General features: G+C 46.5%; 3 protein-coding genes across 9 annotated transcripts in view; 1 reads left to right on the forward strand and 2 right to left on the reverse strand.

Moving 5' to 3' along the window:
* Positions 1 to 4,889: 4,889 nt before the first annotated feature.
* On the reverse strand, positions 4,890 to 20,775 carry mmd (monocyte to macrophage differentiation-associated). 2 transcript variants are annotated; one of them, XM_064316477.1, is made up of 7 exons: positions 20,655 to 20,775; positions 10,928 to 11,009; positions 10,439 to 10,599; positions 7,925 to 7,999; positions 7,271 to 7,372; positions 6,390 to 6,459; positions 4,890 to 5,146 (listed from the first exon to the last, which is right to left on the reverse strand). In XM_064316477.1, the coding sequence occupies exons 1-7, from the start codon at positions 20,690 to 20,692 to the stop codon at positions 4,943 to 4,945; spliced, it is 732 nt and encodes a 243-aa protein (XP_064172547.1). In that variant the 5' UTR covers positions 20,693 to 20,775; the 3' UTR covers positions 4,890 to 4,942. The 2 variants fall into 2 exon arrangements, with proteins under 2 accessions (XP_064172547.1, XP_064172548.1); XM_064316478.1 differs by lacking the exon at positions 20,655 to 20,775 and adding an exon at positions 12,944 to 13,425.
* The window catches only part of pctp (phosphatidylcholine transfer protein), a 32,187-nt gene continuing 16,190 nt past the window's right edge, over positions 10,484 to 26,480 (forward strand). Inside the window, exon 1 of one of the 6 annotated variants that reach the window (XM_064316481.1) lies at positions 10,484 to 10,624. The gene's annotated coding sequence lies outside the window, so the exon portion shown is untranslated. Of the gene's footprint in view, positions 10,625 to 21,018; positions 21,142 to 21,268; positions 21,339 to 26,480 lie in introns of those variants that run through there. The other 5 variants (XM_064316482.1, XM_064316485.1, XM_064316483.1 and 2 more) reach the window with 5 other exon arrangements.
* LOC135244203 (small integral membrane protein 36-like) lies at positions 17,489 to 21,247 on the reverse strand. The gene is made up of 2 exons (XM_064316487.1): positions 20,655 to 21,247; positions 17,489 to 18,044 (listed from the first exon to the last, which is right to left on the reverse strand). Exon 1 carries the CDS (start codon positions 21,160 to 21,162, stop codon positions 20,860 to 20,862), a length of 303 nt encoding a protein of 100 aa, XP_064172557.1. The 5' UTR covers positions 21,163 to 21,247; the 3' UTR covers positions 17,489 to 18,044; positions 20,655 to 20,859.

Here is a 26,480-nt window from a genome sequence, read left to right on the forward strand (position 1 = left end):
CAAAATGGTTGAACTGGAAGCTCGCTCAGCTGTTGCCGTTATTAATAGTAAAAAATATAAATACAATGCCACAGAATTTGTACGTGATGTGATGGGATATCTATGAATAGGATGGATGCAATAGCTAAACATCTTGGTGTATCAGCACGTATGATCATTAGGGATTAAGCATAGGCATTAAGATGTTGGCATAGACGAGCAGTTGCTCCACAGACGCCCTACTCTCGTCTCCTGTTGCCCCCGACCTTCATCGTTTTGATTTATTTGATGAGGGTTGCCCTTGGTGCTTTCATGTAGAGTGATGTCCCGCTCTAGCTCGAATCGAAAAGGCTGAACGGAAGACATTTTCAATGGACAAGAGCAATGGACCGGGACACCCGTGAAATCATTTGACGTCACTACCTAGAGTGCACTGCGATGGGAATAACAATGGCGATCGACGAGTCGAACGATTTATGTACATTTTAAAATAACTATAATCTTTCATTATGTTTTTTATGGGATGTTTATACAATTGAAGGCATTTACACCACATTAAGGCCTACAAGTCTGAACAGGCGGGGTTCCCTTTAAGTTTAATTTACCTCACCTGTGAACTCTTAATTTCATGTGAGAACTTGGGCTCGGGAAAACGCTGAAGCTATAGATAGCCTACTCAAACTTAAAAACAAAATGTGGCATCTCGAAAAAGAGGTAGCCTACAATAGCAAGATGGCGTTTTGTTTCATCTTATAGTCCTGCTTTGTATGTTGGTCCTGGTCGTGCCGAAAAGGTGTGATATCCAGAGACGAGTAGACTAGGCCCCAGTCCAAGTGCCGGCAAGTTAACGAAGCACCGAGAGTTTGTGTGGAACCCCGCTTTGTTTGGAAGACCCGCCTTATCTGCCATGACTATAGAACCAGCCTGGGTGAGTAGCTGGCTACTCAGAATCTCTGCTGTTGTAGTAGCTGACGAACACAAACGTATGACTTGTTTATGTATTGTTGTATATCTAATGCCATAGTTTGTCGAAATGTGATCATTTATTGTACTAGTTATGTCCTACCTATGTTCCAGTACGAATAGAGATAAGCTGCTTGGATGGTGCTTTTTCGCATGTTTGCTTTGTGTGTTATGCCGCGTGTGTAGGCAAACACAAGCGGCCTGTTAGTGTTAGGGAGAGCTACAGCTGACTTGAGTTATATCCAGTCGTACAGAAAATATAATATTTTTAGGCTGTTAGGCCTACTCTGGGTCCAGCAGCAGAAAGTGCAACAACATAAACACGCACTAGCGCCCTCCTCGCATGTTTTAGTCGCATGTTTTGTAGTATGTTTAAATTCTGTTCAATTGTGTGAATTCAGACACAAAGCTGAAGCTGGAAACGAAGGTGATGGACACAAACTGGTGTTTTCATGTTTGCTAAATGAACCGAAAGACCTAATTAAAGTGTGGCACCTTCCTCCTACATTTACTTCACACTTCACGAACTATCAGTTTGTTCAGGAGGCAACGGTTTGTCATTTGCGAAAATTAGAAATTCTATTCTACAGCATTAGGCAGACATGAAATATTTTCGTGTAAAGTCTGTTGGATGGAGCAGACAGCTACCGGGCGCAATCAATCTCAAGCCTTCTGTTGAGCCGTTTTGATTGCGTCAAAAACCACCTTCACTTCCAGATAATTTAGGCTAAGAGCCGTACATGAACGACGAACTCATTTCTTTCATCACGTGAAAGTGGGTCATATCCTGACCTACCTTCATTGCTTCCGCTAATCCAGTACCCTTAACTGTGGGCAACGACGCTTTTTGAAGGATCTCGGACAATTATCCGCCTTCGCAGTGTGCGTTTTTCGAATCCAATCACTAATAAACGAAGAAGGAAATGCTGTTTTTTCCCCTCTTCCAGGTAATATGCACTTTTCAGATTAAAACAAGATGAAAACGTTGAGGACTAGGCTGCACTTAGGCCCACGTATTTACAGCTAGAAGCCTTTACCAGGTGTGAAGTCTATTCAGGTCCCATTAGAAGGTGGAAGAACTGTGCGTTTGTGCCTTTCTGTAAAACGCCCACACCCATCGTTTCTGGAGAGAGACGCTGAGTAGGTGCAATGCAGTGTGTGGTTAATTAAATCAGTGGCTGTATTCATAAAGAATATCTGACGAGGAGCTGTGATGTAGCGTAGTTCTGGCCTTTAGCTTGCGATATTAAGGCCTGGATAGGAGCATGGGTAAAACCTGATCCTGGAACAGCATTAAAGTGCCCCCTGGTGTCTGATGGATGGACCTGCAGCCACTATTAGTACTAGGCCTTAAATCTATTTCCACCCAAAGTATTAGTGCTGCAAACCATATTTTCTTTTCCTTTCATACTCCAATTTCACATACAACTATTTACAGAGAAAAGGCTCCTTTTCTGAACTGCTTTATAAGAACACAACTGTTGATAGTTGCTCGTAATTTCTGTCTGGGAAAAATGTTACAATTCACCGACTGATGCTACTAGAGTGAAAGCTGAAAGGCATTTTATATTTTAAAAGACAAACAGGAGAAGACAGTCAATAGGCTTTACTTTTTATTAACACATTAGAAATTTGAAAAGAATCTGAGACCAATAGTCTTTATGTGCAGCACCAATACACACAAATGGATGATATGAAAGAAATACATTATTCAAAAGACTGGTACAGATTCTGTGCCACAGCTTGATGTATAATCATGAGGAGAAAAAAAAAAGACAATCAAGCGGACCAGCCAGCCTCTCGACTGCCGCAGTGAGTTTTTAATGCTGTACTATCTTCACTTCCTGGTGTCGTCTTCAGACTAGTCTGTAAAATTATATCTTTTTATGTCAGGGGGAAAATGGAAACAGACCTCTTAAGTTCTCTCTCTGAAAAGACAGAGCAGTGTCAGTTCCATTATAGTTTCAGAACTAAGAGGCTAAGATTCAATCCAAACACAAGCTTTAAGAAGCAGAAATGGATGTGAGTGATTTAAGGCAGTGTAGCTCTGTAACGTGTTCATCCTCCGCCACCCCCAACAAATAGAGCACTGCCTGCACCTGACGCGCAGTTTTCAGAAACGTCTGTGCTTCAGGCTGGGAGAGAATCGCCTCTGGGTTTCGTACAGAAATGTGGGGGGAGATATGCGTACATTATTTTACAGAAACCAACATTCAGTGGGACGATCTCGCGTGTGCCAGCAACCAGTCTGCGCAATACCTGCTGCGTAGCTAATTCAACATTCATTTATAACGCAGCGTAGCTGGTTTATAACACTATTTATAACACTCGGTCAGCTCGCCAGAAGGTCCTTTCACAGTGTAAGAAACTAATATCTGCCAATATTCAGCCAAAACCTACAGCTAATGATTACTGGCAATGTTACCGGTCATATCATCATCACATGGACTGCCATGGGTTTTATCTTTGCCCCAGTACAGGGACTCTGCAGTTCACACGTCAGCTGGTGTGTTTTTCACTGCAAACTCCAGGCGCTTCTTTGCTTCTGCAGAGACGGACAATTTTGTGCAAAACGGTAGAAGTGCGTTAATCCGTTAACCCTCTGTTCACATCTTTATTTGAAAACGAATCCCCTTTAATTGTTTCACATTTCTCGTTTAGAAAAACTTCACTTGCAAAACACTTGATTTTTAAAGATCCATTCAGGGTCCCTTCTCGTTAAGTTCTCGTTAGCCCTGAATGCGAGTTCATTGAATGGCTGAAACCAGCCGGTCCGTTCCTCTCCCACAGCACACTTTGATTTTGGTCACACATGCTCAAAGAAAGTGAAATAACCTTGTTCATTATTCAAACTGAGAAATTTCATCACTGGACTGTTCCACATTGCCAGTGCACCTATATTCAGCAAATTGGTTATGGGCTTAAAAATACAAAATGGATTTTGTGTTGAACAGAAGGAGATATTCAGCACAATTCAAGATATAAAATATAAGTGGTTCTTTGTGGTACAAAAGTGACCTCAGAAAAATATTTTCAAGACTGCGTTTTCAAATACTGTTGATCAAAATGACACCGTACTTAAAACGCAGGACAGCAGTAATACCTGGAGCAATACTGGAAATGTGAAATACAGGCTTCAGATGTGGTCCCAAACGCCCCCCAAAAAATCTACAGCTCCAAATGTTCTTACCCATGCAGGTAACTATCAAAAGCATTAAAAAAAAAAAAAAATTTCATATGGAATGTGATCTGAAGGAAAAAGAAACTAAATATTAAAATATTGTGATATCGGAGAGCATACAAAGTGGATTAATTTGCTTTAAAGAATTTTTGAGAAAACCAAATTTTAAACAGGAAGCAGAATGAAAGGTCGAACGTGGGTTGTTTGGTTCTGTGGTAGAAAAAGGAATCCCGAGCTCTGCTTGCTGGAGGCCGGGGAGAACGCACAGACTCGGACTCTAACAGCACACTCCTGCTTAGAAAACCGTAAACAATACACTGTCGTTTTTTCGTAAACTTCTGGCTGTCGATCACGACGTCTGGGCATTCCAGGAGGAATTACGCAAGTCTTGTGCGCAAGGTTTACGCCATTTGTTTCTGGTGTACGAGAGAGGGAGGGAGGGAGGGAGGGAGGGAGAGAAACAGGCAGGAGTGAGAAAGGGAGAGAGAGACAGACAGAGCAAAGGGGGGAGGGAGACAGACAGACAGACAGAGAGATACAGACAGAGCAAGGAGGAGGTAGAGAGACAGACAGACACAACACAGGGAGAGAGACGGGGGACAGAAACGGGGAGGGAGAGAGAGAGGGAGAGAGATGGAAGAGGGGAAGAGGGACAGAGAGAGAGAGAAGAAGAGGGGGAGAGGAGAGAGATCAGACAGAGAGGAGAGAAGACAGAGGGGAGGGAGAGAGAGACCGATCGCGCGCGGCGGCGCCCTCCTGCGGCGCTCCCTCCTCGCGGCGCTCTCTCCTCGCGGGCGCTCTCTCCTCGCGGGCGCTCTCTCACACGTCGCGGATGACGTCGGCCGCGGGGCTCCTGTACAGGTACTTCCAGATGGCGTAGTAGTGCACGGCCGCGGCCAGCGCCACGAACACGTGCCAGATGGCGTGGGCGAAGGGGATGACCCCGTCGCATTTGAAGAAGAACACGCCCAGGCAGTAGATCAGGCCCCCGCACGCCAGCTCCTGGAGACCGTCCGTGTTGTTCTGCGAAAAATTATGTTGTGTTAGAATATGAAATGTAAAATATGTACATGACTTCCTCAATACCTAGCCTAGCTTACTAAAGGCCGGTATCACATAATGTACCCACAACCTAAACTGGCCAACACTAGACTCTCCTCTCAGATGGACTTCTGCACTATGACCCCTAGGGGGAGCTCTGAGTCAGTAATTTCCTAAGGTCCATCTCAAACTGTCCGCAGAGACATTGGTCTTTCATGCTATGCCAGACAGCCCAAATATTCCAGAAGTTTCAGGATTCTGCCGTATTTAATCACATCCCTGCAAAATTATGTTAAATCTTGCAACTACTCCCAGGCTCCCAAAAATCTCCCAAATTGTCTCCCAAAAATCAGCTTCACCCGGCTGGGGTGTCTGTCTGATCAGTCAGCCGCCGTCCTGTGCTACAGGCCTGCTCTACCTCATGCTCTACACTTCCACATGATACTGCACACATCAAAATGCTCATTCATGGATTTTACAGGAAAGATGGAAACAAAAGATGAGACTTAAGAGGTCTGTATAACAGTGCGGGGATTTTACCAAATGGGTAACGTGCGGCAGGCACCAAATGGAAGATTTGCTTGCATTAGACAAAAAGGCCTGTACAGCTCACAGCTAAACACAAGCTGTTACCTGCAGTTAATGCAGTTATGCTGTGGAATGACAGGCAGCAATAATGGGCATTTCTAATGATAATGCTTTTTTAATTTTAATTTTTCCCATCTGCCGCACATTGCCCTTTAAAGACCGATTGCTATGGTTACAGTCCATTACACTGCTTTGGTCCAGACAACATTCAACGACTTCCCAAGGGAATGGAATATATTTGAAGATACATTTTCAATATTATCACAATATTTTGCCAAATGTGTGAACTATTGGTTCCTTAGGATAATGCATTATATAATATTGTGTAATAAATTAGAATAATATTTTCTAAAAAGCCCACATATTTACTTTATACTGTAGGATATTCCATTTCCATAAGGGTTCAGTCAGGGATGGAACATGCATTGGAATTCATACACGCCCCCACACACACATGCGTGCACGCACACTCTCTCACGTACACACACTCACTCACACTCTCGCACACGCACTCTCACACACACACAGAGGGGACAAGCGCTCCTTCAGGGGTGGACTTGAGTACACCAGGACTACAGGGGGCGTGAGAAAAGGCTAGAAATGGGAAAAGGCTTAAAAAGGTAAATGCATACGGTACCATTGATGTCACAACCAATGCAGGGAAAAAACCCATTGTTAGATAGAAGGCGAGCTCCACTAGTTTATACCTATAAAGAACAGCAGACTTTAAATATGACATCCAACACAAACCAAACCATATCACAGAAATAAACTTCACACAAACTATGGCCTAGATTCTATTTATGACAGCGATGCAGTTTGTCCTTAATACCAAATTTAAGCAATTTTTTATATCCCTCCCATATGCAAAAAACAAAAACCCCAGAAAAAGCAGACATGGGTCAAATCCAACACTCGCACTGAAAATTCGGACATTTACATATGCACTCCTGCCACTGAGACATTGCATTGCATGCAGCAGGTCTATTACTGCAGAGCTATGGTCTACACCTGCACACTGAGACATTGCATGCAGCGGCTATATTACTGCAGAGCTATGGTCTACACCTGCACACTGAGACATTGCATGCAGCGGTTATATTACTGCAGAGCTATGGTCTACACCTGCACACTGAGACACTGCATGCAGCGGTTATATTACTGCAGAGCTATGGTCTACACCTGCACACTGAGACACTGCATGCAGCGGTTATATTACTGCAGAGCTGTGGTCTACACCTGCACACTGAGACATTGCATTGCATGCAGTGGTTATATTACTGCAGAGCTATGGTCTACACCTGCACACTGAGACATTGCATGCAGCGGTTATATTACTGCAGAGCTGTGGTCTACACCTGCACACTGAGACATTGCATGCAGCGGTTATATTATTGCAGAGCTATGGTCTACACCTGCACACTGAGACATTGCATGCAGCGGTTATATTACTGCAGAGCTATGGTCTACGTCAGCCGCTGTGGCGGTGAGAACACGGCGGGCCCGTTCAGCACTCACCTTTCGTGGTATTTGAACACATAGATGGTGCCGGCGGCCGCCATCAGCCACACAAACCAGCGCATGTGAGAGGCTAGAGGCCCCAGCTCCCGGAGGTTCAGCCTGAAACGGCAAGAGAACGAGGAACCTCAGCCCTGGTCCTGGGGGGCCACAGTGTGTATGAGGCTGCTCAGAACAGGCTCTGTACTGCTGCTGATGCAAGCACCAGAAATGGGTGGGGTGGGGGGTCATTGTAAGATATATTTATTAAAAAGGAAAAATAATAATAATTGTTCTTCAGTGTTAAATGATATGTATACATCTATCCACTATGACTACCATGTAGCTGGAATGTTAGAGTTAAATATCAGTAACATTTGAGCAGCCAAACAGTTTACTGTTTAAACTTTGTCTTGCATGATTGAACCCTGTCTCCAGATGTGTCAGTGGTTTAAAGAGAGCTGGAATCCCCAGAATGCACTGCGGCCCTTGCAGGACCAGCGATGAAACGCTCTTTTCCAGAAGTTCTAATAAAAACACACTAGAAAGCTGGACTCCAGCCAGTGGAGAACGCTGCTTCATACCCCCTGTGAACAGCGCGAGCCCGAATGGCGCCCCGGACAGGGTGAGCCCGAATGGCGCCCCGGACAGGGTGAGGCAGGTGCTCAGACTCACCAGGGTGTGTAGGAGGCGGCGATGAAGAAGTAGATCACCACTCTGTCGCACATGTGGAAGCAGTGCTCGATTTCCCTGCCAACAACACAGGCGGTCACACACTCCCGCAGCCCCCTCAACAAACGCTTCACCTGCTAGACGTAGCTCAGTGTGTAGTGCCACAGAAGTTAACGTGGGTCAGTGTGTAGTGCCACAGAAGTTAACGTGGGTCAGTGTGTAGTGCCACAGAAGTTAACGTGGGTCAGTGTGTAGTGCCACAGAAGTTAACGTGGGTCAGTGTGTAGTGCCACAGAAGTTAACGTGGGTCAGTGTGTAGTGCCACAGAAGCTAACGTGGGTCAGTGTGTAGTGCCACAGAAGCTAACGTGGGTCAGTGTGTAGTGCCACAGAAGTTAACGTGGGTCAGTGTGTAGTGCCACAGAAGTTAACGTGGGTCAGTGTGTAGTGCCACAGAAGTTAACATGTGGGTCAGTGTGTAGTGCCACAGAAGTTAACATGTGGGTCAGTGTGTAGTGCCACAGAAGTTAATGTGGGTCAGTGTGTAGTGCCACAGAAGTTAACGTGGGTCAGTGTGTAGTGCCACAGAAGTTAACGTGGGTCAGTGTGTAGTGCCACAGAAGTTAACATGTGGGTCAGTGTGTAGTGCCACAGAAGTTAATGTGGGTCAGTGTGTAGTGCCACAGAAGTTAATGTGGGTCAGTGTGTAGTGCCACAGAAGTTAATGTGGGTCAGTGTGTAGTGCCACAGAAGTTAATGTGGGTCAGTGTGTGGTGCCACAGAAGTTAACATGTGGGTCAGTGTGTAGTGCCACAGAAGTTAATGTGGGTCAGTGTGTAGTGCCACAGAAGTTAATGTGGGTCAGTGTGTAGTGCCACAGAAGTTAATGTGGGTCAGTGTGTAGTGCCACAGAAGTTAATGTGGGTCAGTGTGTAGTGCCACAGAAGTTAATGTGGGTCAGTGTGTAGTGCCACAGAAATTAATGTGGGTCAGTGTGTAGTGCCACAGAAGTTAACATGTGGGTCAGTGTGTAGTGCCACAGAAGTTTAACATGTGGGTCAGTGTGTAGTGCCACAGAAGTTTAACATGTGGGTCAGTGTGTAGTGCCACAGAAGTTAACGTTGGTCAGTGTGTAGTGCCACAGAAGTTAATGTGGGTCAGTGTGTAGTGCCACAGAAGTTAATGTGGGTCAGTGTGTAGTGCCACAGAAGTTAATGTGGGTCAGTGTGTAGTGCCACAGAAGTTAATGTGGGTCAGTGTGTAGTGCCACAGAAGTTAATGTGGGTCATTACATTACATTACAGGCATTTAGCAGACGCTCTTATCCAGAGCGACTTACACAACTTTTACACAGCATTTTTACATTGTATCCATTTATACAGCTGGATATATACTGAAGCAATTTCGGTTAAGTACCTTGCTCAAGGGCACAACGGCAGTGTCCTACCCGGGAATCGAACCTGCGACCTTTCGGTTACAAGCCCAGTTCCTGGGTCAGTGTGTAGTGCCACAGAAGTTAATGTGGGTCAGTGTGTAGTGCCACAGAAGTTAATGTGGGTCAGTGTGTAGTGCCACAGAAATTAATGTGGGTCAGTGTGTAGTGCCACAGAAGTTAACATGTGGGTCAGTGTGTAGTGCCACAGAAGTTAACGTGGGTCAGTGTGTAGTGCCACAGAAGTTAACGTGGGTCAGTGTGTAGTGCCACAGAAGTTAATGTGGGTCAGTGTGTAGTGCCACAGAAGTTAACGTGGGGCAGTGTGTAGTGCCACAGAAGTTGAGACGTAGCTCAGAGTGCAGTGCCACGCCAGTTGAAGTCTGAGATGGCCTACTCCTTGATAAATGCTCAGACCTTCACCTTGGTATGATGGTGAAAAACGGATATCCATCTAGAACAATAAAATCTATTTCCGCTTATGGGGAGATATTATTAAGATATTACCCTGACGAGAAGTGCAGTTGGTGAACCCGTCCACACGGAGGCTTGCACTCGGGCCATCCAAGCCAAACCGCTGAATGCCGCGTTATTGAGTTCTGACTGACAATGGAAACCTTTGTGTGCAGAACAAAGGGGTCGGACAGGACGGGAACGTTAGAGAGAAACCCGCTGCGGCGGCAGGCCGTGCTGTTCGGTGGCCGTGCTGCGTCGCGTTTTTGAGATCATTTGTCTGCTGGTGTCTCTTTTAGAGCCCAGATATAGTGATTGATACATTTTCCCCCAAATGTGATTACTGGTGACATGGGGGCGACATAGCGGTTGGGAGCGTTTGTCTGGCAGTCAGAGGGTTGCCGGTTCGATCCCCCGCCCTGGGCATTTCAAAGTGTCCCTGGAGCAAACACCTAACCCCTAATTGCTCCCAACGAGCTGACTGGTACCTTGCATGGCAGCCTTTCACCGTTGGCGTGTGAGCGTGTGTGTGTGTATGAATGGGTGAATGAGAGGCATCGATTGTAAAGTGCTTTGGATAAAGGCGCTATATAAATGCAGTCCATGTAGCATGATTGCCTTGCTGAGCCCTACCTCATGTGACTCTTCTTCCAGGTGACGATGTGGAAGATGGTGGAGACGAGGAAGAGGGCGCACAGCCCCGTCCCGTAGACCCAGGCCGTCACCCGCTCCCAACCGCTGTCCGACTGCCGGTACAGCAGCGCCATGCCAACGATGGCGGGGACTATCAGGAGCTGAACACGGCACAGAGAAACACAGGTACACCGAATGAGCAGCTGAACACAGCACAGAGAAACACAGGCACACCGAATGAGCAGCTTAACACGGCACAGAGAAACACAGGTACACCGAATGAGCAGCTGAACACAGCACAGGGAAACACAGGTACACAGAAGGAGCAGCTAAACACAGCACAGTTTACCAAGGCGCCCAGCCCAAAGGACCTGACACCGGTACAGGGAAGCTGATGAAAGGCTGAATTTTAAGGAAGGTAACCGTGGGAAACAGGCCAGCGGATGTCAGCGCTGGAATGCACAGGCCAGAGGGGGCAGTGGGGCTCACCGCGTGTGTGTAGCAGTTAGCGGCATGCTCATAGCAGGTGGGCTGGTAGCGGCTGTTAGCTGCAGCGCGGCTGTTCATGAACCTAAAAAAAAAGAAAAAACACACACACACACTGGTTATGTGACAGGAAGTGACACGGGCTTGTTCACACCACATAAGTGGGTTGCAGATTCACCTTTCAGGTGGGGCTTGTTATACCTTTGAGTGAAGTGCTGAACCTAAATTTCTGCAGTAAATCACCAGGTGCATACATTAATACTATGAAAAAGGTTTGAAACTCTTTAAGCCACCTAAATGGAGCATGCAGAGTTTAAAATCTAAAAACAAACTCCACAACATTGGTTTTAACCATGCAGCTACAAAACTGGTATATTTAAATGACAAATTCCCCTTCAAAGTATTCAGCCAGCAGTCCAATGCTTTAAATGGCTCAATTGTGTGACAGAGAGTAGGAGCTGGTGGTGAGGGAGGGGCATCCCTTCAAAGAAAGAGACAGGAAGAGGCACTGACGAGCACTGTGACACGCCCCTTCTGCCATGACAAGAAAGAACTTTCGCCCTCAGTGACATCTATCAGTTCACAGCATTACGACCAACTGTTTTTGTACATTCGGCAGTGCATGTTGCAGTGGCGGAGACCAGGACATACAGGCTACTTCACCGCACGCGCTGCCGTCTCAGTCACGGCCCGCCACAGCTTCTCTTTTGCCTGTTGCCCGTTGCCCGTGCGCCACCTTTTCCATGCGCCTTTATACACTGTCACGAGACTCAACTGCGATCATGCAACAACAAGAGGGCTTACAGGAAGCTTTGTTTGCATAAATAATGGTACCTTTGGTTTCGCTATAGACCCAGTAGTACGTAACCAAAGCAAGTGCTACCAAAAAAAATAAAAGAAAAAATCTAAACCATACATAATATTAGCAAGGAGCAAGCTATCTTGCGCCAAATGTTTAATTGGTGGTGGCTTTTGAATTATCTTTAAGGATATATGTAACGAAAGAGTATAAAATAGGATACAATACAACAACACATAAATCACTAGTTTGGGATGTTAAACATGTCCTTAAAGATCTTCAGATTCGTATTTTGAGCGATTTGTAATGTTCTCTATAACGATCGAAAATGAGACCTAGTACAGCATGTTATTACTTCCGTCATAATTAACATACATACCAGCACAACATCTGCCAGTACAACACCTGTGGCTAAAACTTGGCTTTAGAAGTAGCGTTAACTAAAGAACTAAGGAACAATGGATTGTGTCAAAGGCACTGTACAGTGGTTTGGGGACTGTTCTTGTATCCAGAAAGTTCTACGTTCGAATCTTGCACGCTCACTGTGGCACGAGAAAGGAAATTATTAAATATTCAGGTATAAACATATTTACAGTAAAGGAAATTGGTACACTAGTCCGCACGGATACAAATCTGCTCGATAAATATTTACAGTATACACTTAAACCAGGTGAAAATATTCAACAAAATCTAATTGCATGCCATCACATTTAAGGATGGACGGTTCCATAATGTGTTTACCATTTGCTAATTCATGGTTCATAGTAGTAGGCTGTAATATAATTATTAAGCGGTTTAGTTGCAGATTAACAAAGACCATTCTAATTATAAGACGGTCTCCGATTTAGCAAACTAGCCACTAAAAAACAACCATATGTGATTTACATTTCCTGACCATTTTGTAAAAGAAACTGCACTTTTAAAGCAAGAAATTGGCTAGCTTTAGCTATAAATACTGGCAGTGGTTCGTTTTAAAAATTAAATCACCATGTTCCAATCAAACCTGTTTCTTCTCTCTAGAACAGTCAAAGTTTATTAGCTAAATAGCTGGTTAGCTTGTTTGCAAGATCTAACAGCTTCGTAGTTGACAAGCTAACCAGCTAGTAGTCACCTAACGTCAGCTGGTAGCTAGCAAACGAAATGCAATGTAAATGGCAAATAAGAGAAGCCAACTAGAAATAGTTAATAACAGGAAATTGAGAGACTCTGGCTTGACTCACCTTTGAAAACTGTTCACCCTCTTCATGTTCGATACGGGAGGGCGGCAAAAAAAAGATCAAAACTGTTTAAAGCTATGTCGCTTGCTGGCTCTGTTTCGTTACTAACGCTAAAAATAAAAGATAATTCTAAGCACGCAAGAAAAGGCCTCTGGCATCGGCCAACCACCCTATTCTCTCGCACAGTCTGACATTCTAATTCTAAACAAACGCTAAAAAAGGCACAGTTTTAGTCGTTTCCTCAGTACCATACTGCCTCGGCTAGGTGAGCTAACCCAACTAATTGAAGATCAATTTAATCCACGCGAAGCGGAGCTGTAGCAATCTACCAAAGCCATGTCTAGCTATCGATTCTCCGGTTTCCTCTCCGGCACATAGTTGGTACATTGTCCATACATTGTAGCTCTCGATTATTGTGTGAACGATGGATAATATAACCAATCATAGAGTCCAGCCACCAGCAAAGGGCCAATCGCCGCTCGCCAAGATCAGGCGGTTGTTACTTTCAGGGATCCCTATGTGACGCTACAAGAGAGTAGGGTGCGCGTGCACGAAACCTGTATTGCTCATCAATGTCAGGGAAAACTGGTTCCTGTGTAAGCTGAGCACATCTGCGGAACCTAACTGCATTCTTAAATAACTGTCTGGGAAATCTGAGCAGCCTGCCACTATAGTAACAAAGGGAAGTGTCAAGATTTTATGTAATGATCGTATGACAGAACGTGTTAACAAACGTGCTTTCTCAAGTACAGCTTTATATGTTGCTGGATAGCTCCTACACCAACTCTAGTTCACGATAACATGTTAATATCCTTTATGAAATTAGCTGAGGTGAGAAAAGGCTATGGTTCATATCTGCAAATACTACTGTGTAGTGTCATTCTACAAAAGCTTTTAAACATTGCGGTCTTCAGTAAGTAGCCTGTGTTTTCAGGGCCAGCAATGGCAGTTGATTTGTGCTAAATGTTTTAAGTGTCAGTGTTTTAAATGTTTAAAAGTTTTGTAGCCACCTGACACGCTACACGCCTAGATTTTAAGAGCTAAAGGAGGCATTATAACAGGGAGTGAAACTATTATCTACATATATCTAAGACTTTGGCATAGTCATAATATTTTCTATGAAAGTGAAAGTAATACATTGTTGAAATTGGGTAAATACTGAAAAGAACACAACAGAAGGATTGGTAGCTGTGACTGATTGCCCCTAATGACTCATGTTGGTATTTCTGGGTTGGAGTGGAAGGCTTCCCTGCAGATAAAACCAGCAGGACTTGTGAGTCCGTTCTGATTACCTGTGCCTGCGCTGATAGGAATCAGGGTTTAAGGCCACAATTCTTATTCTGTATCCAAAATATGCAGGGGTGGGGCTGTTTTAAATAATTTTTAAAAAATTATTTCAAGGCTGGGATGTAGCAAGGATTTCTGGGCCCCCCTGAAAGACTATTGCTCTGCCCGCCCCCTTTAAAAAAAAAAAAAAAAAAAAAGCAAATTGAACTTTTTTGTTTTTTAGCTGTGGGGCCCTAAAATCGTCACCACCTTTTACCCCACTAGCGACGGCCCTGTTTCGGGGTGAGGCGGGGGGGGGGGTGCTCTCCACCTCCAAACACCTTCTCTTCAGTGTTGTCCTTATTTAAGCCCCGCCCCTTTCCTGGCACCCAACACCCCTGCCTCTCCGCTATAGATGTGTTCAGATTACAGAGAGGCGTTTGTAGAACACGTGAGTATTATCAGCTTTCTGACCACGGGCTTAGGTTGCATAACAGAACTCTCCCAATTTACCCGGCTGGGGAAAAGCGTGATGTAACGCCTTGTTTTTACATAAACCTTATTTCTTTTTTTTTAAAATTGTAATTGTGTGAGGTTCTGAGTGTGGTACAACACAGCATGTGGCATCAACAACCACAAAGCTGCAGAATTGAAATTTAAGCTTGGGACCCCAGTGGATTCCCCATTTTATTTGCTGGAGGGGCCCCTGCCCACAGCTTTAATGGACAGTCTTCGGCACGTTCTCTTCATCAGGAGTCACAGCCTCCTGTCATATATAGTGCGCACATATCCATCAGAAAAAGCTTTTTAAAAAAAAAAAAAAAGCTTTTATGTGCCTTTGTATTAGAGTATTTTTACTTCGCTGGAAATTGTCCACTTGATGTTTCAGAGTGCAGTGTATTAATAGTCACCCGAAAGCACAGTGTGTTCTGGGTGGGAAGTGTGGAACCCGTGTGGAACCCGTGTGGGATCCAAGCATCGGCTGTGTGCTGTTTTCAGTGTGTTCAGCTCGCTGCAGTTCGGCTCTGATGAAGCAAACCCTCCTTCTGAGGTGCTTGTACGTTTGCTTTTAAAGACAGAGGCGTACGTGCGTACCCTAGGTTTACACACTGTGCACATTGTGGTGAACTGCAGTTGACCTGCTGTTCACGTGTTTACCTTTAGGACAGAATATCAAAATGGCATTAAATGGAGGTTTCGGTGAAGTCGTGGATTATATTGCATGAAGTATAAAATACACATTTGTGGTGGCAACGGTTTTAAATCTTATCAGGATTGTTACCAACTCACAAACTTGACTAGCTATATATTTTTTACAGTCTTTTCGAGATCAGCTCATGCTATACAAAGTGATGTTTGTGCTATTCATTCTCTTGTCTGTGATATTGTGGATAAATTGCATAATAATATTGCATAGAACAATGGGGCAGTTTGACTTGGCTGTGCTGTTGGAATCGGCCTGTCGCAGGTGGACTTTGGCGGCACAGCTGAGGCGCGATCTGGTGAGGGATATTTTAAGGATAACATTCGCGGCCCCAACGGGAATGTGCCGGCCGTCATATGCTGGGATTTATTGTCTCGCGATCCTGGCCACTGAGCGTGCGGTTCTCTGCAGCGCTGCTCGCGCTGCGATAAGAACGTGAGACACGGCGGAGGAGGGACGCGTGGAGAAAAACGAGTCTTTCGACTCAGACAAGCTAACGCATCTCGTGCAGGGTGTCACAGCAGGGCGTGTACTAAGTGATCGGTACTTTTAAAAACAACTCGTTACATTCGCTTTAGTTTACGTGTGTGGCGTTAGACCTAGACCTTGCTGTGGTGTGGCAATGTCAGTATTTAAACAAACAAAAGCGGACAGTTAGCCGAGTTGGGTTTGTTTCATACAGCAATGCAGGTTGTTTATGTTTGCTGAATGTTAAAATGGATAACTGATAACTGTTCAAACAATTAGAGCTCTGCTTTTTTCCCTTGTGAAAACAAACTGTAAGCCACTATCTCATTGTGTCATGTGATCGGTTGACTCTTACTCATAAATCATATCTGTATATCATATCATAACAGTGCATTGTGCATATTGACCTTCAGATACCAGTTGTTTGCATGACTTGCCCTCAGCTCTTGCTGATAAAGCTGCTGGTTGATTAAGAATAGAGTGGGTCCCTGAACGGCTTGTACTGTTGAGGGTTCCAGCTCCTGTCAGAGCTGCATCTTGTTGGAGGAGACCAACTGTCGTCAAAAGCACGGGTTTAAAGGTCACTAAGGTCTTACGCTAAGCGGTTGTTAAGACAAGATTCCGGCGGTGCGTAACTACGGTAACGAGCGGCCTCCTTGATCGGTGACCTACTTCCACGACGCGCGCTCTGTCCCGTTAATACCTTCCCATAGTCCTGCGTCCGCTGAAAATCAACAAGAGCGATGACGTCTATGGTTTTTGGCGCAGGGGTCTTTGTTGGGTCAGATCAAACCCGTGCGCGGTTTTCGCGGCGGTTGTGAAAGCGCAGGTTTTGTGTTTGGGTGCCGGTCGCGTGAGGGCCGGGGGACGTCTCAGCTGCAGGGTAAGGGGGGGTTTGAGTTGGCGCGTGGGGTAGAGGCGGCCAGCCGGGCTGCGACCCCACAAACGCACCGCTGCTCAGATCAGCAGTGGGCCGTCCGTGTGCTCGGACAGAAGACATGCCATCATTTTAATCCCATCACTGCAGTTTTTTATTGTTATTGTTTTTTTTTTTTTTTTTTTTACAAAGCACACACAACTTTAATCTGACTTGCAATAAAGTACTTTATATTTAGAGCAGAAATGTTGGCTTTGCGTTCTAATATTTCCAGAACAAGAGCTTTCGGTTATATGAAGAGCTTTCAGATTATCGCCTTAGGCTCGTGCTATAATGAAAAACCGCACAGCCTGTTTCCCTTTGAACTCTTGCAGCGCTTCTCCCAATCTGGTTTTTCTTCTGTCGGTTTCGTGGCTCGTTTAACGGGGGTGTTTTTAGTTTTGTTTTCTTTTCCACGGAGGTTAAGGTGTTCTTTTCGGAAGGATGTTGTTCACGGCTGAGCACCAGGGCTGTGCGGTGTTCTGGGAAGTCACGTTCCCCGCGCCGGTTTTTTAACGGGCGGTGGCGGGAACAGTAATAACGTGAGAAAGCGCTCGATGTTGACACGAGCGCGTCCCATAATGCTCTGCGGCTGAAAGCCTGGCTAAACACACTGGGACGGGGGGAGGGATTAGCGGTAAAGTTCCTGTCTGATGAACATGGAAATTTAGATTATATACAAAAAAAAAAGAAAGAACGGCACTGTTGTATTTACTAGTATTAGAAAACACGGAATGAGGAACAGAGCGCATTATGAATCTGCTGAGCATTCCAGATAATGAATGGTGCACAGACAGAGGAAATTAATTTGAAAGCACTCAAAACCAACATACAGTGTCTTTGGTTGTGTGTAATGTTTGCATTCAGATATTTTGCATGCGTGCTTACATAACACGCACGTCTCCGGTCCAGGACAAGGCGGGCGTTTGTTTAATCACCACCACAGCCGAACAGGGAAATCAGGTGGCTTTAGGTGAAGCGTTTACGTTCTCAGTCTTTGTGTCACGTGTTCAGTGCAGCTGTGTTGGGCAGCCTGGGGCTTGTTCGCGCGCCGGTGTTAGTGAGGGAAGCGCCGGGAACGTTGGGAGCGCTGCGGAGCGCCGTGGGAACGCCATGGGAACGCCGTGGGAGCGCCATGGGAACGCCGCGGTGAGAAACGGCGACAGCGGCGGGATATCCTCTCGGGCACGAGCAGCAGCTGTGAGCAATCTGCTGCCTCCACAGAGAGAGGAGCCGGACTCCTGCAGGGACTGGCCACCAAGGAGAGGGGGAGGGAGAGAGGGAGGGGGGAGAGAGGGAGAGAGGGAGAGAGAGACCGAGAGGGAGGGAGGGAGGGGGGAGAGAGAGACCGAGGGAGAGGGAGAGAGAGAAAGACACAGAGGGAGAGTGTGTTTAATGGGGAGAAATGGAGAGGGGGAGAGTGTGTTCCGACTGAATCTTTAACGGTACTTCCGATCGATCAACCTGTGCTGGTGGACTGCCTTCAATTCAAATCGCAAATTTTCCATCAGGTTAAAGTGTGGACATTGAGATGGTCAAATTGTCACCAGGCGCTCTGATTGGTTGAACTGTGAGGGAGGCCCCGACAGCTGGCCAATCACGTCCCTGGCCATTCGAGCCTGTCGTGTTTCTGGTGCCGTCACCTGTGCTCTGCAGACCCTGGGCGCACAGAGCAGGTTTTTCTGCCCCTCTGCCTCCCGTGGGGCTCGGCTGAGCCACAGGGAAGCAGATTCCGCACTGCCAGTAACAGAACAACATCTTCGGAAAACTAGTCTAGCTGGTACAGGAGGGGAACAGACTTTCACAGCTGCCCGGGGAATGAACCTAAGCAAACGTTATTTTGAAATTTCTTTCACATTCCTGCTCAGTACTTCCTTTTAGGGTTAAGTTCACTTCACTAAACTTCTGAAGGTCGCAGGGTGGTGGACACACGGGTGGGTGGTGATTGGTTTTTGTGGATATACATTGGCCCTGCGATTATAATTATCAGTGACACGGATGTTTATTTTATTAGCGCAAGTCTGTATTTGGGTTGAATTGCTGAAGCTGACATGTGACTAAACAGTTCATGGAGCCAGATGTTTACTGAAGCAATCCAGGTTATGCCCCTGAGTATAAGAATGACAGTCTGCTCGAACCTACACCCTACTGGTTAAAAGTCCACTCAAACCTACACCCTTGTGGTTAAAAGTCCACTCGAACCTACACCCTACTGGTTAAAAGTCCACTCAAACCTACACCCTACTGGTTAAAAATCCACTCGAACCTACACCCTACTGGTTAAAAGTCTGGTCCTTACACAACGCATTGGTCGGGAAGGGCTGCAAGCTCAGCTTTTGTGGTGTGTGTGGGGAAAAAAAAAACTTTCCCGTCCGACATCAGTCAAACATTTTTTAAATGCGCGGGGAAGAGCATGCGCCTGTATTTTGGTCATGGTCCGTTGATCTTATCGGTGAATGACATCCAGTGTTATTGTAGTGATGAGAACAACCAGTTGGCCAATCACCATTCAGAATTGTGCTCAGCGATGTACTTTACAACCAGTAAGAGCTAGGCCTAATTGCTAATTGTCACAACATAATACTAATGGCCGCTAACATAGGAGTGGACTGGAAGTCACACAGGAGCTGTGATGTTTGTGATGTCATCCAGAATAGCTCTGGCGTTGCGGTGCTTCCCAGCTGCTGTGCGGAGTGTGTGCGGTGTTTCCCAGCTGCTGTGCGGAGTGTGTGCGGTGTTTCCCAGCTGCTGTGCGGAGTGTGTGCGGTGTTTCCCAGCTGCTGTGCGGAGTGTGTGCGGTGTTTCCCAGCTACCGTGCGGCGTGTGTGCGGTGTTTCCCAGCTACCGTGCGGCGTGTGTGCGGTGTTTCCCAGCTGCTGTGCGGCGTGTGTGCGGTGTTTCCCAGCTGCTGTGCGGAGTGTGTGCGGTGTTTCCCAGCTGCTGTGCGGCGTGTGTGCGGTGTTTCCCAGCTGCTGTGCGGCGTGTGTGCGGTGTTTCCCAGCTGCTGTGCGGCGTGTGTGCGGTGTTTCCCAGCTGCTGTGCGGCGTGTGTGCGGTGTTTCCCAGCTGCTGTGCGGCGTGTGTGCGGTGTTTCCCAGCTGCTGTGCGGAGTGTGTGCGGTGTTTCCCAGCTACTGTGCGGAGTGTCCTGAACGGTTTCGCCATGAGCTTTCACCACGCACCCCGGGATCTCAGACTCGCGCTCGTGCCTGTCACCGGACGCCCGGGCGGGCCGCGCTGCCGAAACGTTCCCGGCCAATCGCGGGGCTGCGCTCGGGTTCGTCTTTCAGCCCGGGGGCGAAGGTCGCGCCGCGCTGCCGCGTGTAAGGGGGCGAAAGGCGATCCGCAGAGAGCCTCCGGCCGATTTCGGCACCGCGGCGGACTCCGCTGGCCCGTCTGTCCCTCCGCTTCATCCAGTTTAATAAACCGAACGCGCAGCTCAACACCCGGCTCGATTAACCGGGTGTAAATAAACTCACTGTCTAGGGAGTAACTCAAGGAGTCCCACAAAAATGAGCACACAAGCAGCGCTTCTCTTATCTTGTGCGCGGTTCTACAGCTGCATATCAGAGCCTGTGTGACCAGCCACATTTTTGTTTTTGCATTGCGAAATATTACCAAACATTTTGGCTTTAGTATATTACTTTAAAAACCTCCCGAAGACAAGCCGAAGGTAAAAAGACTTGCACGTGGAGTACATGTAAGTGTGGTCGGTTTGGAGGAATTGTTTTGCAGTGGGGGAAAGGAAGAAGTCCTTATTTAAGCAGAAGCGGCTCGCACGTCGGTCACTTAGCTGCGCCCGGCCGAAGATAAACAGGGTTTGGAGAGGAGGGACCCCCACCTGCCCGCTCGCTTTACTCACCTCTTCAGCCTCGTCCTCCTCAGGTCAAAGTTCAGCATTGTCCAAACAGAGGCGGAGAGTCTCGTCTGACCAGAAATCGACCGTGAAAACAATAAAAAAGAAAGAACGAACGAAGTGAGAAAAGAGGAAGGAAGGGAACGCTGAGACGTTGCAGTGACGCGTGCTCCTGAGAGAAAGCCGACGCCCCTCCCCCGCTCCCCGCCGCTCAGACCAGCGTGCTCTTCCTCTCCGGCGGGCTGGCGCCCGGGGGCTCGTAGGCGGCCGCCATCTTGGCCTGCTCCCAGCGGGGCGGCGCCGGCGAGCTCTGCATCACCACCAGGCGGATGGGCGAGGGCTGGGGCGCGGGCGCCGGGTCGGGGGCGTACTCCTTGCTCGGGTCCTTGCCCCGGCAGTCGTACAGGATGCAGGAGATGAGGAAGACGAGGAGCAGGATAACGTAGCTGGCGACCAGGATGATCAGGTTCAGAGTCACAGGGTCGATCTCCAGGTAAAATTCCATGAATCCCATGGCGACGGTGGCATTCCGCACGCACCCTGGGGGGCGTGGGCGGGTGGGTGGGGGGCCGGGGGGGCCGGGCTGAAGGCACGTCCGTCGCCTTCTTGGATCGGGTGGTCAGTGAGCTGGCTGGTGACAGCAGGTCCCTCTGAAGCTGGTCCTGGGCAGGACGGACGCCTGGCTTTGTGGTAAATATACTCTAATCCCTCTCCGCCACTCCTCCAGCCTCGAACCTCCGCAGCCAGTGACAGACAGCGCTGCGCTGACGGCATTAAGGACTTAAGCTGCCATTTTGAATTCTGACACTTGCACCAGTGTGCAGGGCGGGGGGAGGTGACTCTGTGAAGCTGAAAAAATTGGGAAAAGGGGAAAGGATCATATTTACTGTGGACCACATCCAATTTAATCAGAGCAAATCTGAGCTGCTCCTGTCCCTGAACCTAATTCGGAGAACCAATCAGGTTTGCTTCTGTTGACAGTCAATCAGATCTGCCCATTTCCCAGGAGGTACAGTCATGGTGGTTCTTCGTGACCTTTGTGCAAAGGATTTTAAGGGCAACTGGGATATACACTGCAATAATCAATCAATAAACCCAAATAATATGTTTGTTTGGACACATTATGCATTTAAAATTCTGAATGAAGAATGACCAGGTCTGAGCCTGGTACCAACAAAACATATTCCCTGACTTTTATTTTTTAAAACTGAGTAAACTTAACCTGACCGGAGAGAGTGCAGAAGGAGAAGGGAGCATTGCTCTGCCTGTGGAGTATGACCCTGTGCGTGAGTGTGTGCGCATGCGTATCTGTGTGTGTGTGTGACTTCATGCGTATCTGTGTGTGTGTGTGTGTGTGAGAGTGAGAGGGCTTACGTATCTGTGTGTGTGTGAGGGCATGTGTGTGTGTGTGTGTGTGTGAGAGAGTGCATGTGCATGAGAATCTGTGTACGTGTGTGTGCGCATGTGCATCTGTGTGTGTGTGTGGGCATGCGTATCTGTGTGTGTGTGTGTGTGAGTGCATGCGGAACTGTGTGAGTGTGTGTGTGCATGTGATGTAATGTGTTTGATGTGATTGGCTAGAGTGTGTGGGCATGCTGTGTGCTAAGGAGTGCATGTACGGGAGTTGGGTGAAATGCATTGTCAGTTGTTTTTGTGAGGCACAACCTGGGCTGTTGGACATGCATGCACTAGGTCTGAAGGTGTGTGAGGTAGCAGAGAGACTGTTAGTGTTTCAGTTTGCTGCTCAGTAGTAAGGACTTATGGGCTAAGGAGTGTGTCACTGATAAAAGGATTACTGTATGTAGTCAGGGAACAGTATGGGCAAAGCATATGTTAGTTTATTTATCATAAATAGCACACTGGCAGAAAATATACGCAATATAGACTTAATTATTTATTAAATAATTAATATTTGATAAAGTATGATTTGTTTGCATGATTAACCAAATATATTTTTTTTTTTGATAATCGTGGCAGTATATCGATTAATCATTAACAAGTTTTTGTTGAAAGTCGGGAGAGAGAAAAACAACGTATATTAATCTAGTGGTGAAAGTAAGAAATTCGGTTCTTAAATATGAAAATCTACCAATAGAGGGCAGTCATCAGTTAAATATTAACAGAAAATAAATCCACTTCACAGAATGGGTGAAACAGCGGCACCTGCAGGATAAAATAAGAATTTTCTCAATCTCCTGTCAGTTAACATACAGCACTGTTGCTTTGAAAGTTCAGTTATTTTTCTTAATGCTGTTTTAATTGTTAAGAATTATGGGACATCTGGAATGGCTGGACATTCCTTTTTAACACTGTGCCACTGTCAGTCAGGACCCTTGGAATCACTCCCCCCCGCCCCCCCCCCAGGTACAGCACCTCTGCATATGACATCTAATTGAACAAAATTTTTATTTTGCTGAAACCAACTAACCTAAAGTCATTCGAATTGGCCAGCAAGCAATGATGGTTTTGACAATAAACTTCAACCATTGTACAATGAATAAATAAAAATAAATAAATACAGTTCAAATGAAAAGCGAGTGAAAGCCCAAGTACCCACCGGGGGAGAGGAGTTAAATGAGGCCTAGTGACTCGTGGGCCCCTCTCTGTCTGCAGACGGTCTTCAGAATGCTTCATCTGCTCCACGCTGTTGTGTGGGGGCCCGGCGCAGGAGGGGGGTTACCTCACCGCACCCCTGACCGTCCGCTCCCCGAGTGGTCTGAAGTGCGTGTGCGATTGTCGTCAGAGGCCGCGCGATCCCAGGTCCCCCCACGGCTCCCCTCTCCAAATCTCAGCCCCCGTTTGCCTGCGGTCGGGGAGCAGATGTCTGTCGTCACCCGACGGCGATGGAGAGAGCAGATGTGGGATGTGTCACGGAGGTTTTTCAGGATCACACAGCCTGTTCCTGAGCAGTGAACCTCGAATTGTGCAACACCGCCTCTCCCCGATGCTGTTTAGTGTAGTCTGGCCCTGCTCCAGAGAAGCGTGGCCTTGCCCAAAACACCAGCGCCCATCCTGGGGTTTAATATAACTGCACTTATAATACTGGGAAAAGCTGCCAGTGCTACGCTGTACAGATGAATGTGTGATTCTAGGCGGGCAGTGTCATTAAAGATATCAGAGCATCACGAGTGTGAGATTGGATAACCCTGGAGTTGCGTTTGAATGTTTATTCCGAGTTTATCGTTTGAGACCTTGTGTTCCTCTCAGGGCGAGATTCGCCTGTGATCGCGCACGGTACGTCTAGTGAGTTGTTTATGACGAAATACGAGAACTCTTATTGAGATCGTACTGAGCCCAAATTAAGGTTTAAATTTTGGTTTTTTTTGAGAGAGAAAGAGAGAGAGAGAAACCTTTGAAAATTGGAACACTGTCAAATTTTTCACTCCATTCTCATGATCTCATTTTGGTCTCGCAGAAAAACAAAATAAAAGAAGGCTTTGATATCTGACTTGTTGGATAGGAGGGCATGTATGTTTTACAGGATTCGGAGCTGATATTTCTCACCACAATTATTCACTTGAATGTGATGGAACGCTGTAAAATGAAGTGATAACTACTTCACTGATTATTATGCCACAACTGTTTTGAAAGCCACCTAGGGGTTATATCACTGAAGGAAAGTGTTTTGTTTGGGCAAGCCAAGCGTATGAAGTGTCCTTATGGTGAGTTATGGTGACTTAATATGCATTTCATAGATTAGCTAAGCGCTTTCCCAGGGTCTAATTCTGATTAAATAATTGCCTGTTATAGTTTAGGCGAAAACTGAACTTGTTTCAAGTTGTTTGATGCATCTGAGAACAGTTCATGGTTTACATGTGAATGACCTTGATATACCCCAAATACACCCAGTGATCTCAGTCAAGGCATTGCTTTTTCTCTGTAATGAAATTAATATCCAGGAGCAAATGAGTCATTCTTAAGCTGTGATGCAAGAGCTGCTTAAAACGGTCCTCCTGAAAGGGATTTTGTTGCCCGAACCCGGTTCATTCAGCCGAACTCAAAGGTATTCTTTGAAGGATTATCCCGCTCTAATCTGTTAGGGTCCCTTGTTAATCGTGGCAGAGGACTCACGGACGTTGATCTGCAGAAAGCTCGCGAGTGTGTCCACTGCTGACTGCGTGATGGCATAGACGTGTGTCACTGCTGACTGCCTGATGGCATAGACGTGTGTCACTGCTGACTGCCTGATGGCATAGACGTGTGTCACTGCTGACTGCCTGATGGCATAGACGTGTGTCACTGCTGACTGCCTGATGGCATAGACGTGTGTCACTGCTGACTGCCGATGGCATGAGACTGTGTCATGCTACTGCCTGATGGCATAGACGTGTCATGCGACTCTGATGCATGACTGTGTCACTGCTGCGCTGTGGCATACGGTAGGACTGCTGATGCATGACGTGTCACTGCTGATCTGATGTCATAGACGGTCTGCTGACTGCTGATGGCAAGGTGTCACTGCTACTGCTGATGGCATAACGTGTCACTGCTGACTGCCCATGCTAGACGGTTCTGCTACTGCCTGAGCTAGCGTGTGTCACGCTAGCCTGATGCAAAACGTGTCACTGTGAGCCTGATGGCTAGACGTGTCACTGTAGCGGGCTGACTTATTTTGTAGTAAACTGGCATCTTCTTCTGTTAGTTATATTAGGACAAGACTAAGTCTTATACTATTAAATATTTTATTTATTTATTTTATTTTAAATATATATATCTTTTATTTTATTTGAACATTCATGAATATTTGGTGAAAACAAGAGTAAGAACAGGCATGGTTCAGTGTCTGTAGAACTTTTTTAAATTTGTATCCTAGCTGAACTTGTTCCTCAGCATAACACATTAGGTTGGGCAGTGAGTGGTGTGTCCCTGTCTTGTTGCAATTAGAATTGTTTTGGAAACGCCTCACAAGCTGCGAATGGACATGAAGCAGTTTATACACGTTTGTCAGGGTCTTTGGCTGTGTTACGCAAGCGGGCGCGAGAGGCTGCCAACAGCCAATAAAAAAACAAGCGATTATTTACATAACGCGGCAACAATAAACAGATGTTTTCTGTCAGCCGTTAGCGCTTTCTAAAGGCGGGAGGCTGTGAGAGTTACCGTATGAACGCGCTAGGCTACACGCGCTACCATATAAAGACATGCTACAGGAAAGAAAACTGAAACCACCAATTTGCTTTATGTTTTTGTTTTATGGTGTGGAACAGTTGTACTGTCATTATATAGATTCTGTGCCAACTGTTCTTGGACTGCCTGTCATGCCATCAACGATAATGTGATCAGCTGAGTCATCAGTATATCATTCTTGCTTTTGTGGTGTGAGTGTCCTAGATTTTACCCTGCCGAGTTAATGACTAGCGCGAGGGTGGCTAAGTGTCTTAGCGATGTTTGTGTTGTGCATCCATGATCGGATTGAAAGAAAAAAAATTGCAATTTTGTGTTTTGAAAATCATCACTTTTTATTGTACACTGATACAAATGGGTTTTTTAATTCGACTGATTGTGAAAAGCTTCCTGTCGAGGCAAAGCACTCCCTTCTTGATTTCTTTCAGTTAAAGAGTTGACAAAAATAGATACAAAGTAGATCATAGAGGAGAATGTATAAATCTTAATGAGGACGATTCTTTATAGGAAAAACATACAGGAAGAGTTTAATGGCTGGTCTTTAAGAGACAGCTGGAAACTGAAAGTGACTTCCTGACCTTTGACCTTTTGGCCTGAACATATCATCTTGAAAGACCCGTGTTCTGCTCCTCCTGAGCGAGCGCTCGGGCGTGGCAGGCTGATCAAACGCTCGATCTGCGGCGCCGTCCGGACGGCTGTAACGCCAGGCCT

This window comes from Anguilla rostrata, chromosome 17, assembly GCF_018555375.3.
Source record: "Anguilla rostrata isolate EN2019 chromosome 17, ASM1855537v3, whole genome shotgun sequence".
Taxonomy (NCBI): Eukaryota; Metazoa; Chordata; class Actinopteri; order Anguilliformes; family Anguillidae; genus Anguilla; species Anguilla rostrata.